Source organism: Ostrinia furnacalis, unplaced genomic scaffold (assembly GCF_004193835.3).
Source record: "Ostrinia furnacalis isolate ACB-3 unplaced genomic scaffold, ASM419383v2 OfSCF1168, whole genome shotgun sequence".
Classification (NCBI taxonomy): Eukaryota; Metazoa; Arthropoda; class Insecta; order Lepidoptera; family Crambidae; genus Ostrinia; species Ostrinia furnacalis.
This window is the reverse complement of record NW_021131407.1, coordinates 176,257-195,503: the sequence shown is the minus strand read 5'-3', so window position 1 is coordinate 195,503 and position 19,247 is coordinate 176,257. Positions and strand designations below refer to the sequence as shown.

The 19,247-nt window shown below is 36.8% G+C and overlaps 1 protein-coding gene across 1 annotated transcript in view; it reads left to right on the top strand.

The window, feature by feature from the left end:
• Window positions 1-19,247, top strand: part of Pten (phosphatase and tensin-like protein) — a 75,853-nt gene that overhangs the window by 15,599 nt on the left and 41,007 nt on the right. Inside the window, exon 2 of the mRNA XM_028302924.1 lies at window positions 10,731-10,903. Within this exon, the coding sequence (XP_028158725.1) occupies window positions 10,731-10,903 (173 nt within the window). The remainder of the gene's footprint in view (window positions 1-10,730; window positions 10,904-19,247) is intronic.

The window sequence follows — 19,247 nt, the reverse complement described above, 5'->3', positions numbered from 1 at the left end:
CTGCAGCGCCCACAAGGGGGCGTTATCGCCCACTTTGGGAAAGAGTGGTGTAGGTGCCTGACGGTGCGTGTATGTTTTGGATTAACTCCCATACCCGAGAGGACACTGTTCGAGGCTTAAACTGTTCTACGTGGACGTGTATTTATTACCTCTTTTGATGTATTACTTCTTTAAATGAAAGGCACAAAGACAGGTTCTTTTTAATAACCTTATAATTTTAATACAGTGTGAGTCACGTTAAAGTGTACATATGAAAATAGAAGAAACTAGACCTATTTTTATCGACAAAAAAGAGGTCAAAAAATTTTTGAGATTTTTTTTTTATTTTTTATAGAATTTTTTTTCTTCCAATTACTTATTGTAAAGAAAACGTAATAACTTTTAAACTAAGCGGTATATTCTGATAAAATAAAAACAGTAATAATGCTAAATAACAGGAAATACTAAAAAAATACATAAAATACACAAAAAAAGCCAACAAATAATAAAAAATGATACATTTTGAAAAAAATCTGCTTTAAAATTCGTGTTTTTTTGGTTATTTGATAAATTTCTCCAAAAAATGCCCCTATAACAGGTGGTTTTTATTACTTTGTATTTTTTTCTATCGTATTATCTTTGTAAAACCAAAAATCGCATGTCTCTATCCCTATCACAACATTTGCTATGATCGTTTGAACAAAGGCCTGCCACAACATTATTCTCCGCTACAGGTAGAGACAATTTTATTTTTTTTAACTAAAATGCTTATTTTACTTCGAAATCTTTTGTTTTTATTTGAAATCTAACTTGTCTTTATTAAAACTACAAATCTAGAGCCATTTTCAGTTTCGTTGTTAACGAAGCGTTGAATGGCGCGCCCGGAGAGGCTTAGTTCAAACGATCATTGCAAACGTTGTGATAGGGATAAAGACATGCTATTTTTGGTTTTACGAAGTTAATACGATAGAAAAAAATACAAAGTAATAAAAACCACCTGTTATAGGGGCATTTTTTGGAGAAATTTATCAAATAACCAAAAAAACACGAATTTTAAAGCAGATTTTTTTCAAAAAGTATCATTTTTTATTATTTGTTGGCTTTTTTTGTGTATTTTATGTATTTTTTTAGTGTCGCCTGTTATTTAGCATTATTACTGTTTTTACTTTATTAGGATATACCGCTTAGTTTAAAAGTTATTAAGTTTTCTTTACAATAAGTAATTGGAAGAAAAAAAATTCTATAAAAAATTAAAAAAAAAATCTCAAAAAATTATTGACCTCTTTTTTGTCGATAAAAATAGGTCTAGTTTCATCTATTTTCATATGTACACTTTAACGTGACTCACACTGTATTTATAACTCATTAAAGATAATTTAGAAAAATGGACAGGCCTTTTCTGATTTCATATTCTAGCCTAATAGTTTAGAAAGTAACTAGTTTAATAAATATTCTTTACTTTGAATAGTACTTGCCTTATTTGCTGACATTTCTTTATGCACTGTTGGAGTTAATAGCCAACATTGGTACAATAAATTCATTATTTGCAATAAAACATGGTATTACAGGTGAAACTTGTGCAAAAATGGATACCGCAATTAATGCTATTATTACCCCGTTTCTTTTCTTAGTAACAGACTAGTTGTTAATCAATATAAGACATAAGCGACGGCTCGATCGAATTTCCATGTTTGAGGATGAATAAGGGCGATTCTCTGTAAGCTCGTAATCGGCTGTCCCGGCCGATTTTTTCAAAAAGCAATTGAAATATTTTAAAAACACACACTCGTAATGAAACTTTAACCCCAAAACTTTACGGGCCCTTTGTTTTTAGAACCATAACTATTTTTAGTTTTTTTCTAGACTCGATTGAAGCCCGAAAAATACAGTCCCCTGGCTGTCCCCATCACTGTTTTTCATCCTAGAAATGAGATTTACGAAGAAGATATTGAAACTACATACATCTGGCAGCTCATATCATAAAGAATAATAATGAAATTATATTATTTTCGTAAAACAAGCTCTCATTACCAATTTTATTTATTTAGTAAACTCCTGTAAACTTTGTCCCCAGAATTTTAATACAGTCCCCTGCCAAAAATTTAAATTCATAATATAAAGAAACTATAATAGCTACGATGTTTTTTTTGAGTGAAATGAAATGCAATTGCTATAAAATAGGCAACCTTGCCGAATGCGGCGTTGAGATGCCTGATACATAACTGCTGTCTACAAAATACAAAAAGAAATGAGATCCCATCAAAAACAATACTTGTCAAAAAAACCAAGTCTCGCAACTCAGTTGTTCTACGGTAAAAAGTTGTGAGATCCATGTAATACCAAGTCCAGGCCAGGAAATCTTTAACGTTTTACATAAATATATTGACTTGGTCATCGCATGAAAACACGTGTAAATAAAATTATTTAGTGCGATGGCCAAGTCAATAATTTATGTAAAACGTTAAAGATTTCCTGGCCTGGACTTGGTATTACATGGATCTCACAACTTTTTACCGTAGAACAACTGAGTTGCGAGACTTGGTTTTTTTGACAAGTATTGTTTTTGATGGGTGTTTATTAACACTTAAGGACTCGCTAATGGGTCTAACGGACCCAGTTCTTCAATTTTTGTGTAATAACTTTTAGAGTTTGACGTTTGCGATGTTGTCGCTCTTAGTACCTTTCCACGACATTGTAGCACAGCCAATAGCGGTCATAATCGTCAAATAGCCCACTGCATGTGATTGCTACAGCCGAAAAATGTGTTTTTGAGTCCACTGGACCCGGTAAACAAAGTGAATTTTTTTATGTTTTATACTAATTTCTCATTAATTGTTAATTGGTATAAGTAGGCAAATTATAGTAGCTTACGAAAATAAACAAGGATTTTTTTAAAATAATTAATTACAGAAATTTTCAAAAATAACCTTCATTTTGCCGAAAAACCTTCAATTTTTTAAATAAGTTGTTATTTTAGAATAAGGCAATAAATATGACTATTTGATTTATTATTTTGTCTTTGTTTATATCATATTATCCTTCTAATAAACTAGTTTTCACTTTTATTAAGAGTTTTAGAAAAATACATAGGATTTTATATACTGGGTCCAGCGCACCCGGTAGCGAGTATGAATGTTACAAATTAAGGTGCGAGTCCTCAAGTGTTAAGGAAAGTTGTTATTTCTGTTATTTTTTTATAAAGACATTTTGTTTACTATTGATTTGCTATAAAATAATAAATAATTGATCAATTTAAAATGACTTTTTCTTAAAGTATAACAGTCCTCTGTCTCAATTAACAGTCCCCTGTCATGATTTCTTGGAAAATCGCTAATAACTCGGAAAATATTAATAATTTCAGTGGGACTCCTTATCTAACTAAAATAATAGTCAATTTTCTTTGAAATGGATCACGGTTTTTTGGAAAATGTTAAAAATAATTGCCAGGACAGCATTTGTATGGGACCTGTACGAGCTTACAGAGAAATGCCCATAAATGTCTCCAATTGCATTATTTAATCGGTCGGTGAAGTTATCAGTATGTAGGTCACCGATGGTGATTCATATGCATAAAGCCTTTTATATACCATCTGATGGATATTAGACCTTATTTCTCAAGAATTACGAAGTTCACTGTAGCAATTTAGTTTACTTCGAATTGCAGACTTGCAGCCGTCTGCGAATCGGACTGATAATCCTCTTTCAGTGATGTGTCAGCAACGCAATCCTTTGTGTAATTGGATACCGATGGCCTGATTATGTTTGCCACTTTCTAATAAAAAATCTGTGTAAATGGATTTTTTTGACAGATTTGTGTGTCATCATGTCATACCTTAATGGTTTTTCGGATATGTTATTGACGTCAAGATTCTATGTTGAGAATGGAAACGCATATAAATTATTTGCAGCCTTCACCTGTGTTGAAATAATGCAAAAGATACCTATAGCGAAACACTCATCGTCTCATACGTGAGACACGCAAAAAATAAACGTTGGTTTTCGCCATGCCATCGGTTGTTGGCAGCCCTAGGGTTGATGTACCGCTGCCGTTTTAGGGCCTAGCAACAGCGACTATTGAGCAACCGATACTGTTAGGTAATTCTGGCTCTATGGCCACAGTCGTAGAGACGTCGACCTACGGCAACGCGCGAGCGTACCTATTCCGAACCGGGCGCTCTCCGCGAGTCAAGGACGTGAAATCTGTTCTTACTTGATCTTCGTTAACTTTAATTTTTGACTCGTAAATCTAATGTGGACGTATTTTATCGCGCCCGTTTTACTTTTTAATATTCTCGTAATGCTCTGTGACCAGCACACGAATTTGTGTAACGTTTTTGTGACCGGATTTTTTCTACTGATTCTCCCTGTTCGAGCACTTAACCACAGTATGCAAATACTCCGTTAGGGCCTCGTAAATATTATTAAAATTACACTGCTTTGAACGGCGGCCATGTCAAGTCTCCTCTCCTCCCATTTTCGCATATGAAAACTGCTTATTGTATTCGATTTTTACTGCTTGGTAATCTCCTACACAGTCATTAGTGGCATGGGGAAATGCAAATGCATTATTTTTATTTAAATATTTCCATACATTATTATGCATTCTAAAATATGGACCCTTTATTTTCATTCGTATCGTGTATTCGCAATACGATTGTGTTTCTTAGAGGCTCCACCTTCATTTTCACAACCAGGAACAGTATTTCAAACGAGGCGCATTCAGAATGTTTTACAGCCGAAAGATGGCGATAACGTGCCCATATGAAGCTTTTACTTCAACATTTACACGTTATAATGTTTAATAGTGGAAAGGTGCAGACGGCACCCGTATCACTAAACCCCAGCTTGTAATTTTCAACGATAATCGTCTTCCACCTTGCTCGTGAATACGGGCGAATTTAAAAGCGTTTGTCGCGCGACTTCACGCGTTGGCCTTTCGTAATACAGGTGGCGAACTGGCGGCTTCGGTTCCCGCAGTATGAAGGATTGCGAACTAATTCAATATTACGCGCGCGTACGCAGCGGCTGAATGTTGCAATCAGCGATAAATCCGCCACTGTCGTTGGCTTCATCCGAAATTGACGCTTTTAGTGGCCAACCGATTTCAGTGTTCCGCACCAAGCTGTTTGCGAAACATTTCAGCCCTTATTACCTTCGGTAGATATCAAATCGATGCCTTTTTTTCACAACAGGATAAAATAATCATTCCTTCTCCTTACGTTCCCTACGTTTTATTTGAAAGGATATTGGTCAAACTTTCCATCATTGTATATTTCTAAACATTTACACGTGCCACCTTATTTCGGATGAACATCAAATTAACATCGAATAGATCTGTTGGCCTTATTTTGCTATGATTTTATGATATTAATATCGATTTCATAATTGGTGACGCTACGTCGTTTATTGGTGATTTTCCGTTTTTTATTCGTGCTAAAATACAGTTATTCTGCGCAACCCTAAAATTATGCAAGTTCGACATGCACTTGGTTGATTTAAGTATTCAATCAATAATTCAACCTGCGTAGACGCAGCCATGCACTTTACATCGGGGGAGATTGATGTGCCGTGTCCCGACTATTGATTGTTCGACGAGATCTGGTTTCCCTGACATTTCTGTGACATACGACAGAAAAATGTGCGAAATGCCTCCAACTTTGCGGTTAAATGACATTTCGTATTGGAAAGTTTCGAATTTGGTCCAACTACACTTTCTTTCGACACAACCGATTTAATTGCTTTACTGGTTTGAAAATAATAATTTAATCCAATATTTGCAGACTCTACATCTTATACAATTTTATTATGGTTAGTCAGCAAACTTCAGTGGTAGTAGAATTCACAGGCTTTCCTTGTTCTGTTTACGTACAAACCAGAATGGCACTCCAAACATTATTCCAGTTTTGGTATCTCAAACTAGCCATTTGCTCAATATTCCTCTACCTTAAGAATCCGAAACTAACCATCATGTACTTGTAGGTGCATCGCCGTCAATTCCAAAAGGGGCTACAATGGCTCCCTTCCATCTGTAGGTGACCCCAATGACCCCACAATGCCATGTTCACTACCCTCACTGGATTTGGCATACCCATTATTGGTCCTAGTTTTTGAAACAATAGAGTCATTGACCCCAACTGGTTTGTTCGGATACTGTTTTAAATAAAAAAACAAGCCGTGATTAGGTATGTCGAAACACGCTAAGGCCTGTTGGCGACTCTACATTGTCTGAATTGTTTTACAAACGCGTTTCCTAGAAGTAAAAAATAGAAATATTGTATGATATTATCTTAAGGGCACACGGGAAAGATTTCAAGCAAAGCTCTAGTTTCTTATGAATTTTAAACAGCTTGTACAACTTTAGTGCCAGGGTAGTTAGGTTAGGTATAGAATGAAAGCTGATTGTAATGGAAAAAACTTGTGCTCACCGATTGTAAATTCCTCGGCAAACATTTTTAGCGCTTAGTCTAGGCAATAAAACTTAGTTTGTCCTAGATACGCCTACCAAGAACACAAGGTTGAAAGTTGAAACTTACACTTGGCAGAAACGTGACTCTATTTTACACTCTTTATGCTAAAGGATTTAAGTTTAAAATTGCTTACGAAGATAACCAGACGATTGTGCGCCGATGAAGTTGTAAGTTGTTACGTCTACGCGTCTTCCCATTTGAATAAACTGTGGTTTATTCATGGAATTGACAGTTTCACTCGGGTCGGCCCAAATTTCACAAGTTTTGTTTTATTAATTATGTATTATCATGTCTCGGCTAGACAGATTACGAAATTTGCCTTTTTAAAACTATTTCATTGGCCTGAAATGTCTACGACCACGCCAGACTTATCTGTTTATACACGTGCGGCGTTACAGACATGTCTGCGTTAGACAAATTCGACGGGTATTATTATTATTTCTAAAACAGTTTTATTGAATAACGGAAGAATCAAGTTTAAAATGACATTAGCAATTCATTTAAACTTGTTGGCAGTAGACATTGTTGAATCGCAGACAAGGTAATGCAGCTTTTTTAAAGCTTCAAAATTCTACTGATTAGGTCCTGCAGGCAAATTAGTCCAACAAAGAAACTTTTTGCGTCCCAAAAATAAACTGTAGCCGAAAACTACCAGTGCTGGCCGTTAAAAGGAATAAACAGGCGTCTTTTTAAAAAATAAACCGCAATTTTGGGAGCCGCAGCTTCCGGCGACGCGCCCCGGTGTGAAACCCCCGGGCTGTGCATTCGCGTTGCGGATTTGTCTGGCTTCTAGCTACAGTTACCAAGCAAATGGATTTGAATTACACCATGCCCGTGACAGATTGCGCAGGATATAGGTACCTATGCCTAACTGTCATCCGTAAGCTTCGTTGTCGCTTGGATGTTTCCGCATAGAGATAACGCGTTGGCATCGATGCATTTGCTTAAAGTCGGTTTTGCGTACGTTTACAGAGTTTTCCGTGCCTAATAGGAAACTAGGTAGGCATGTTCGCTTCCCTATGTTATAATGTGACCTTCAGCATTTTACTCCTATATTATTTTATATGTTAAAAATATATTAATACCACCTTCTGGTGCAATCGGGTAAAAACGATAATCAGTTCCTGTTGACAAAAACCAAATAAAATATATTAAATATTAATTGTCTCTTGAAGAAACTAGCCGGATTAAAAGCATTTTTCCTTCAAAATAGACCTACTATCAAGATAACTCCTGACAATGACCCGTTTGGGAAATAGGCCTGGTTGACCCACGTTATACTTCTGCGTACAAATTAACGTATATTGTAGTAGCAGACCGCAGTTTTCCTTTAGCGGTCGGTTTACCTCAACTGTGATGTCCCATGCCATGAGGCGAGATGTACGTGACGGACTAACGTACAGGCGATTGTAATAACTATGTGCGCTCTTTAGTTGAGGGCGGACTACGTCACTGATAGTTGACGTGACGTCATAGTTATGTTTCTACGGCTCTGATATGTTTATTTATATGCGTACTCGTACTATAACAGGACAATTTACGATGTCATGAGCAAATTGAAATATTTTGATCGTTATTTGGTTACCTAAAACCGCTTGTTGCTGCCGTTATTGTAGCAGGATAGTAGATATATAAATAGGTAGTATTAGTCTTCGGAATGCTTAACTTTAAACATTATTTTTACGATTTATAGATATTTTTTTCTACTTAAAAAAAAAGTCGTGTTACGTTTCTAAAAATTAACATCATTCATTTGACTGAGATTATCATTCTACTCGTACAAAAACGTTAGCCTGAACTCATGTAGTTTCATAGACTAAAGAACCACTCAACATAGAATAAAGACATTCCATTTAATTTAATTAGATCACAAAATTGAAATTTTTTGTCCGTCAGAAAATTTACGTGTCTATTTTTTTTATGTCTGACAGACTAAATAGAATTTCTATATCATTTCCAAGGAATCATCCATTGTATCCATCGATCGTATCGTACTTTCAAAGAATTGGATACAAACTATTACAAACACAAGATGCGAGTACATAGTATGTATTTTGGTATTTCTCTAAAACTATATTATTAGGGTAAACAATAACAAACATGAAAACAACTATTTCTATGAAAAATAAAAGGGAAAATGGGGATTACAACTAAAATTAATGCTTGGAGCTTAGCGAGGTGAGCGTGGACTTTCATAAGCAGTAATTAATAACGGATTATTTTAATCACCAATAACAAACAATTAATGAGATATTCATTCAAAAAATTAGTATTTTCCCATAATGATTCCATAATTTCATCATCATCATCGTCATTTCAGCCATGAGGACGTCCACTGATGAGCATAGGCATCTCCCAATTTAAAATTTATCTATTACTAATATTATAAAACAGAAGAGTTTGTTTTGTTGGATGAACACGATAATCTTGGGAACTATTGATCCTTTATAAAAAAATATTTTTGTGTCGTCGCGGACACAGCTAGTAAAGTATAAAATGAAACTCATGCTGTGCATTTTCATCTAATTTTCTGAATTTGTAAGTTAGTGACAAGTCGGTTATTAGCTAAAACGGTCTTTTAAGACTTAAATGTTTATGTATAAGAGAGTCAGTATTTATGATCCAATTATAATGTACACATACACGTCTGTATCTTCAGAGTACAGTTTTTATAGCAGCGGCTCGCAGGCGCACGAGAATGCGAGCGATTACCGATACATACAATTGTATAAGTTCACGGTTGCTGACCTGCGAATATCTCTGTTTCCACGTGCGAAATGACGTTTGACGGATAACGAGATAGACACCCACACCGATGTGCCTACTGCCTACTTGTTCCATGCATTCTATTCGTTCTGATGTCAACTATTATGCCAGTTGCTATCTAAAGTGATAGAGCTTGCGAGCAGTTTAAAAGAACGGCGGCCTTATGGTGCGCAACTTTATTTATTTACAATTTAGATTGCAATTGTTATTGTTTATTGACACAGCTCCTTGATAATCCTCAACAGCACTTGCGTGAAACTTAAAAAGCCGATAGCGTATCTCTCCATTCCCATTTTGAGTATTATGACTTCTTCTGATACTGCTCTTTCTAGAGATGAAATCGGGCCGTGACGATGCATTAAATTGATATGAAAATTTGGAACGTTGATAAGCGAAATCTTTTTTTTGTTTAAACGTTGTTATTGGAGCACTCACGATAAAACGCGCCCGTTTTACTGCGGAATCAGTTTTACAACTTTAAATATGCAAATTACGTGAATTTGATAATAATACATGTAAAACACACCCAATACATTACTGATTGGGTGTATTGTGTACAAGTATTGACCGGTCCAAAGAGAAATATGGAATGTGTATAGACATGTGACGTATTTCCGATTGAGATTAGGTAAACGTTCTCGGTTCGCATTAATATAATTTATGGCTGACCATTATTTATAATGAATATTCTGTATCTGCACAGATATTCGTATCGCGATACTCGAGCAAACGCTTGATGCTTTTCACAATTGGTTAATCGTTTGCCCACGTTAAAATCATTAGGGGCACGACCTCTTAGCGCCAATCTCGTCAATCAAGTCGAGATCTTGCGATTTACTGGGCATACAATCCAGGTTCCAAAGCCGATTGAATCTCCCAAACGACGCCCATATTGTCATGCTGCCAAGATGCATTCGAACAAATGCATCGCCCATAAAACTGATCCAAAACACTTTCTTGTAAATCTCGCTCAGATATTTAATGATCAAAATAACACTGGGATTTGGGAAAATGGGATCGACGAACACAAAAAGTAAAAACTCATCCGATGTAAAAACAAGGGTTGATTGGTAATTAAACAATAATATTAATCTTGCCGGATTACCGATCTGGCCTATATAAATTACCTTGTTATTGTAAGGTTGCGAACTTTGACCAAAATATTCCCTCTCCTTTACAAAGAGCCTGTGTTAAAATTGGGTCAAATCAATGTAAACTGTACCATTGTCGCAGTGAATTCAATCAGCCTTTGTTTTAATTTGGAACTTGTATTGGATTTATCGTTAATTACTCGCGAATAATTAGTTTTCCAATGCTCTGTAGTATTTTGCCAACATATTAGTGAAGTAATTGAATCACACTATGTATTTTTGTTGTAATTTCAATGCAAAAACATCGGATTTTGAAAAACAAAATTTTTTGAGCCACCTATTTTGAAAAACAATGGTTTCTGAATTTGACACGAACATATTGTCTTGCAATATTTTTCCATCGATATGATCCTTAACCACAGCGCAGATATAACAGACAGGCTCATAGCGATGGGCTTCCCCGCGGAGAAGCTGGAGGGTGTGTACAGGAACCACATCGACGAGGTGTACAGATTCCTAGAGCAGATGCACAAGGACCACTACAAGATTTACAACCTGTGCTCCGAGCGGTCGTACGATAGCAGCAAGTTTCAGGGAAGGGTGAGTGTTTGTTTTATTTTTACTATGTCTTATGCCATTATTTATTTTGTTACTTTCTGCATTTGTGAACGTTACGCGAGTTATTTAGGTTTCGTGACAATGTACTATGGTACTAGTGCTGCAGAACTGACAGTTTCCTATCGTCTAATATTACCGAAATATGTATAAGCTGCTGTCGAAAATGAAACGCTTTCGATCGATAGTTTTTTAGGGTTCCGTAGCCAAAATGGCAAAAACGGAACCCTTATAGTTTCGTCATGTCCGTCTGTCCGTCTGTCCGTCTGTCCGTCTGTCCGTCTGTCCGTCTGTCCGTCTGTCACAGCCGATTTACTCGGAAACTATAAGTACTACAGTGATGAAATTTGATGGGAATATGTGTTGTATGAACCGCTACAAAATTATGACACTAAATAGTAAAAAAAAGAATTGGGGGTGGGGCCCCCCATACATGTAACTGAGGGATGAAAATTTTTTTTTCGATGTACATACCCGTGTGGGGTATCAATGGAAAGGTCTTTTAAAATGATATAAAGTTTTCTAAAAAACATTTTTCTTAAAGTGAACGGTTTTTGAGATATCAGCTCTCAAAGTCGTAAAAAGTATGTCCCCCCCCCTCTATTTTTATAACTACGGGGTATAAAATTCTAAAAAAAATAGAGGTGATGCATGCTAATTAACTCTTTCAACGATTTTTGGTTTGATCAAAGTATCTCTTATAGTTTTTGAGATAGGTTGATTTAACTGTAATTTTGGTTAAGTTATTGTGCTTACACTGAAAACGATGGCTGAACCTTATAAGATAGATCAAAAAATATACTACAGTATTGTACACCTTTTAAAATCCGCGATGATATAAAATCTTTATAATGTAGGTACTTTTTACGAGAAATATTAGCTTATTCAAGCAATACGCCATTAATCCTTATCCAGTAATGTACCTTAAATACATTGTGCATTTGATAAAGTTTAATATTACAAATGTGATTGTTGAGTAATAATAGGTTAAACATATCCATCGAACCAATATTTTTAAAACGCGTTAATCCTATAGATTATTATTACATCGATTCAAGAAGATCGGTCGCTCGCTGCGCTGCAGCGCGTGAGTTGCGGGGCGTGGTCTCGCGCGGGAGCGGGGATAAGATAGCTAACCGCGTCGACCCGAACGGGCAGACACGTGAGGGCAGACGTCGTTGTCACTTGTGCGCGCTAAGAGAATTTCATCGTTCCCATTTACTTCTTTCGCAAGTCGAATTTGGCGTTGAGACTTTTTAATATTGAATTGTACCTATTATAAAAAATAAGTAAGTAGGTATACTGGTTTAATAGGTGCTATTAAACCGGTCACGTACTAATAAATCCCCCAATAATATAAATTCCTTTGTTTTTGGTGCAAATTTTAGTGTTTCGTAGCAGGTTTTTAAAATTTCTAAAGCTTATTGTATATCATCTAACAATGGATACTTTAGATAATACGTTTTCCTACATTCTGAATTATAATAACTATATCGAAGATGATGTGGTTCGCGCATTTCATGAAAAGTTACTTCGGTGCACATCATTTAGACCGCGTGAGCTAGAATTATTTCAACACCCTGAACTGATTGAACCTGTACCTAAAAATGAGACGCACCTTCAAGTAATTTATGACGGTGACGTGGGATTAGTGGGGCACTGGAGTTGTATTTATTACATTAATGGAATACTGCGTGTGTACGATAGTCTTGTTGGTGTTCTAGGAAAATCGCAAAAAATATATGTAAAAGCCTTGTTTCCGTATCTATCGGAGTCATGTATTCAGTTTCCAAGTGTTCAGCGACAACCGAATACTATTGATTGTGGTTTGTTTGCCATTGCTTTTGCCACCTCTTTAGCTCGGAATATTTATAAATACATATATAAAATTAATATTCATACATAAAAGTACAAGGCAAAATATCGGGAGAGTTTAGGCTCCATTCACCAGGTGTATAAATTGACATAATAATTTTTCAGAACTTCCGTGCTAACTATTGATGTCCAATATAATCGACAGTAGACGTAGTATTATAGGAATTAAATTAACCAGGCATGTAATAAGTACGAGCCAGGCCAGTAATTTCAGATCTACAAAAAACCCACCAGAAAAACAAAACCAGTTAGCCGTCCTGTCACGACTAACCATACATTGTTGGGACTTGGGAATATTCCACTTTGTGCATCTGGATGGTGTGCTACCGTTTCCTTTCAAGCTGAGCGAACAAGCGGTGTGTGTTACACGCCCTTCTGTGTGTTACATACCTATTCTGATAGTTCGCTAAGCTTCACCGCGCTTCGTGCCTAGCACGCCTGGTGCATCAAAAGACCTCGCTCTATCCAGCTTTTTTCCACGAGAACTAGGAAAAGTTCTACACGTGCGTGACGCGTAGGTTGTACTCTAAACTGTACATTTTAGCTACTGTTTCCCTTCAAGCTGAGCGAACAAGGTATGTGTTACATACTGTTAATTGTAAAAATATATAACGTTAAAATAGCGGTATCGTTATAGCCAATGAGATGCTGTCATAGTGACATTGACAATACGTCAATGTCACACGAGAATCAAACGTCAGAATAGAGGGACGCGCGGAGATGACTCCGCGCGCTTTTGTACAAAGTGATGAATTGTATCTAAAATAAGGCGATATAATGTGAAAGTTGAGTATCCAGTGTTTTATTTATGAGAATAGATCTACCGGCCTCTAATAATACCTATTCGTCTGATAGTGCGCTAAGCTTCACCGCGCTTCGTGCCTAGCACGCGCGGTACGTCAAAAGACCTCGCTCTATCAAACCTTTTTCCACGAGACCTAGAGTCTAGGAAAAGTTCTACTCGTGACGCGTAAGTCTCTAAACCTTACATTTTATATTTTGTTCTTGAGAAAATGATGGCCTTGCCAACTGCCAACCAGCAGTTTTTCGTCTTTCTTTCTATGACTTTATTTTTAATTTTTAAGTAGAGTTACGTTTAGTTTATGAACTTACTTTTCTGATTCTACTTACTTCATAAGTTATGGAACTCTGTAATTGGCTAGAGTTGTATGTATGTAGTTCGGAACTATTTTCACTTCGTTCTAACCGCTGAAAATCCTGTGAAATCCTGTGTAGCCAGTATCTAAAACTTGACCACCACTAAAAAAAAACCAACCAGTGAAGGTCTGATTTGTCCCGGGAACTGTCATTGGGCCCGCAGTGAAAGAAGAACATAGAAGAAGTTTGAAGTTAAGGTTCGACTACCCTCGAACCGTTGTATCTAGTTCGTAATATATCCTGTGTAATTGTGAATACAAAGCTTTTGAGTTCCCAAATACATAAATAAATAAAACCTGGCTTCTTCGAGTACATTCCGTACCTTGCGCTCGACAATGACGCGTTTACACGTTTTACGCGCGTTTGTGGGCGAAACGTGCACGTGTTACACAGTTTTAGCGTCCGTCCACTTTGTTCTTATTGTTTATGACCATTAGGCTAGGGTCTGCTAGTTACATAAGCTTTCAGTTTATAGTGATATATCATTTACAATTTGATGTGTTGTACTCTCTTATTTAATGTCCGAGTTCTTACCTCTTTGATATTATGAATCTTCGTTAAACAAAAATTAATTACATTGTCAATTTATTGTTTCATAGCATCTGCCTGCTTGTTTATCTCTGAAATCTAAAAACAAAACGATATGCATTTTTTTGTTAAATCGCAATGGCGAAAAAAAATGAAATAAGGGTATATTTCAATTTGGATACAAAAAAGCTCTATAACCTAGTGAAGAAATTACAGGAACTGTAGTAAAGTTTGTGCTAAAGATTTTTATTCCAAGTTTCCGTAGCTTATACTTCGAATGAATAGAAAATTTTACGTAAGGCACAATGTATAAAATCAGGCAAAAATTCTCAAATAGTTTTCAACTCTCCCCAGAGGACAATTTTCTTTAAAGAAACTTCTGCTAAGCTCCGTCTGGGGGAATTTCTTAAGAGCGACTTTCTTAAAAATAATATTTTCGCCGTCTAGAGAAATGATTCATTTTCATCTTTTGAGGTTTAAGTGTCGCTTAATATTTTAGACGTGTGTTCCTGAAAATACCTAGAGATAATATTTAAAACATGAGGTATTTAAGCTCTAATCCATCGCAAAGGTAGCAGGGAAGCGCTGGACGCAGGCCGCTACCAATCGATCAACATGAAAGCATTGAGGGAGGCCTATGTTCAGCAGTGGACGTCCTATGGCTGAAATGATGATGATGATGACATAGTGTAGCCTGTATGACATTAATACGCTGGCGTTTCTATACAAACTTACTGTTGTAAGAGAATGGGGAAACGTTGCTTCCATGAAGCGATGGCTGTCTAAAAAACAATCAGTTACCTTTTTACCCAGGGCATAGTCCAACTGTGTTTCAGTTTCTTTGAAGATTTTCCCACATAAATGTAGGATTTAGGTATATTGACTCTATCATTTGAGACTTATATCGGTTTCGAAGATACCATAACGATAAGCACAGCTGCAGGATGATGCAAACTTAAACAAAAATAAATATAGGCCTACGAAATTCTTGATGATAACACTCAATAATATTATAATTCGTTATAGGCTAGACTTTAGTACTTTAACATAAAAGATAAAATATTATTAATGCCCTAGTTGTTATCTGTTATCTTATCCTTTTTCTATCTAACAATAACCCCTGTAGAATCTTTTCGCGTAACGGCACTACGACCTAAACACAGTGGTTTCTTATTCAGTTCTGATAAGTGCGATTTTATAACGGAAGTATGTAGTTCGACGTGCCATACAATTTGACAGCTGTCGTCTCGCGCGGGGATCGCGCTACTATACACCACAAGGTTACAGCTGTCAATTTGTATGGAAACGACGCGCCGCACGCGCCGGCTTTGTTCTAGAAAGGTTTAGGCACGCCAATGGTATCTGATAGAGTTGTAATAGGTAGGTACTATGTATTTTACACCAAAAAAATGAAGGTATGATGTGTAGTTGACTGTATAAATGTGTAGTGTAGCACCTCCTGGAGGCCTATTATAAAAATACGCGCCAGATGGTTTATCATTTCAGCAGTTGTCTTTATTGCATCAATCAATGATACGGTTATATGTCGCATATTACATCTATTGAAGTTTCCGATCGATTCATCACAAGTAGAAATCCTTGCAAACCTCGCGCAGGGCCAACGTACTTTGAGAAGTATCTTTGTCTTGCCAGTCACGTTGAAGTAAGGAAAATACTGATTGAATGCATTTTTCACCATTGACCTATAAAATGGACAAGCGTTGATCGGATCTTATCCTAGTGCATTATCTCTCTGCTGTATTATTCTAACCAAATGGAACAAATTAAAACGAAAATTTTGGTGTACCAACTAAGTAGCCCTTAGCTTATGTCACTCTCTAAACGCTAGGACATCTATCTGTCGAATCAGATCAGGTACTATTAGCTCCAGCAATGGATAAACAGGCTACAGCGTTTGTCAAATCGAAAATAACTTTTTCATCAGTCATTACTGTCATAGAGATGATTTACTCAAGTAGGAAGCAGTAGTGCAGTCTCGTATCTCTCTCTTGGGCCATATTTCTGATTTGTAATCATTATATTCCATTAACACGTCATTTTTAACATGGGAAGTACTGAAAAATCGTTATTTCCTCTTACAGATGTAAACTAGAGATGGGCCGACTAGTCGCCGACTAGTCGGGAAAGCCGACTATTCGGCATCATTTGTAGTCGGCCGACTAGTGACGACTATTCGGCAAAATATGCCGATTATAATCGGCAATAATGATAGATTATGTGGGGCTCCTCTTATCGGAAGGATGAGGAATACCCACATAAATAACCCCTGAGATCGCCTTAGTGTCAAGAACTATGGCAACGCCATCAACTATCACAGTCCGTCCCGGCAATTGCCCACCTGTATGGCTAGCCCTGCCTATCCGACGGTGGTGGTAGTCCGTGCTATACAGGCGGACGCCCTCAGCTCGCTGACCATCACCGTGGAGGGTGGAGAGGACTCAGTGGGCCTAGGATGCGTGCCGCGATAAGCGCAATTTTGCCCATGCATTTTGACGTCGTCGATAAGTAAGAATAATATCACGGCGCGCATCCTAGCCCAGCAGGAAGCGATTTGTATTGTTATCTCCTCTGACCCCTCCGCCGTCGAAAAATATGACATCTACCTTAGGTAGGTACTGTTAGGTGATTGTAATGTTGCTTTTTAATTTTTCTCATATTAAAGAAATCTCATTTCTCAAGAAATTATATTTATCTCTTTAGAAATCTAGATATTTATATTTCTTTGAGAAATCTAGATATTATTATTCGGACAAGTAGGTATTAGAATGATCGGCATTGCCGATTAGTCGGCCGACTAATCGGCAATTTGAAAACCGATTAGTCGGCTAGTCGGTTAGTCGGCAAAGACCATAGTCGGCCCATCACTAATGTAAACTGGTGTCATAAATTCATGAATAATTGATACATTAGTCATCGAACCTGTGTGCTAGTTTCCATCAATGTTACTGTAGGCAATTTAGCGGTTAAGCAGGGATTGATTTAAGTATTCAGACTCGTTTGAGTGATGATTTTATTACTGTCCAATGGACAGTGTCCATTACTATAAAGTTATGTTGTCTGAAACTGATATCAAATTGAGTTTTCAACGTCCAGCTTCGACTATCGTCACGGTATGAAAACCTTATCCCATTTGATATCTTTTCAATGGTTACCTACCTAATCTATCATCAGACTGAATACTTGAATAGGGCGTATTGTAAAAGTATGTTGGATCTATGAGACTACTCATGTCACTTTCAGCATTAACCTTTTGGCAACAAGCATTTAGCATGGAAGATTTTATTCGCTGTATGATTTATCATCATGCAGCCTGTATTTGATGATTGATTTGCTCATATTTTAACACAAGATCAGAATTTTACTAACTACTCTATCTATAGAATTGAAAAGCGTAATCTGGGGGCACGGCAGTGCCCCCGCCAAGTCGAGCGCGAAGCAAACACTGCCGTACCATCCTTTACTGGAACCATTTCGCCGCATTTTCAGGCCCCTATTTGAGAACCTCTGGATAAGACCAGAACGCAGAAATTTTCGTCATCTAGTAAGCTATAATCACATACTTTAAATCCAAAATTTCAAGTCTGTAGGTCATTTAGTTCCGAAGTTAAGCGAAAGCAAAGTTTCGCATTTACGACACTCACTCACTCACTCACTCACTGATGATCATCAAAATAGAACTAGTACTTCCCATTAACTCAGAGGGCTGAAATTTGGTACAGAGTTAGGGTTTAATGGCCACATAAAGGGAAAACTATAAAAACTAGGAAAATCGAAGATCTGGAGTAACCACATTCATAATCAATACTACTTCGGCCCCGTGGTGTTCGCCTGTATCGCTCACCGCTAGATGGCGCTAGCACTAGCAAGCGGTGTCCAGATTTTTTTCCTTTCTAGAGAAAGTCGTCGATTAAGTTGAATGTTGTGTAATTTGCATTTCGTTGATTTCGTTTATTATACTGTAAGGTTCGCTTAGGTTATGTTATAATTAAAAACAATCTGATTCGTTGTCCATTTTAAAGGTCGTTGAGTTTATTTGTGTTTAATATCGTAAAAAAATGTTGATAAACGACGACGTTAAATAATTTTGCCACGTTCCACAAAAAGAAGTGAAATCCCACCAAAAACATTCTGTAAAAAACTAGCCAAGTCTCGATGGAGCTGCTTGTTTATCTCTAAAAAGTAATGAAATCTAGACAAAGTCGTGCCAAGTCTATGGTTCCTTACTGCGATTTCTTTATTATTATAGTTAATGTTGTGTGACTTGGCCGTTGAACAATCTTTATTAAGATAATCATACATTATAAATACGCAGCTTTACTGAACCTACAATTGACTGGTTATTGTTGAATCAACGTTTTCCAAGTGGCAATTTTCCATCGTCAGTGGGTAGCGGTTCAGGCGACTGATTGGTGCAATGGTGTCATGGAGCACCTGGTTTTGTCACCCTTCAACGGCCAAGTCACACAACATTAACTATAATAATAAAGAAATCGCAGTAAGGAACCATAGACTTGGCACGACTTTGTCTAGATTTCATTACTTTTTAGAGATAAACAAGCAGCTCCATCGAGACTTGGCTAGTTTTTTACAGAATGTTTTTGGTGGGATACAATTTAACCAAACGTACAAAGTATAGCACGTTCATACTTATATCAATTGCTTGCGTTTTCCTTGAAACGGCCTCATTTGTATACTGTTAAATAAAACCGTTCATAGGTAATATCTGCTATTGCATATTTTATTTAAA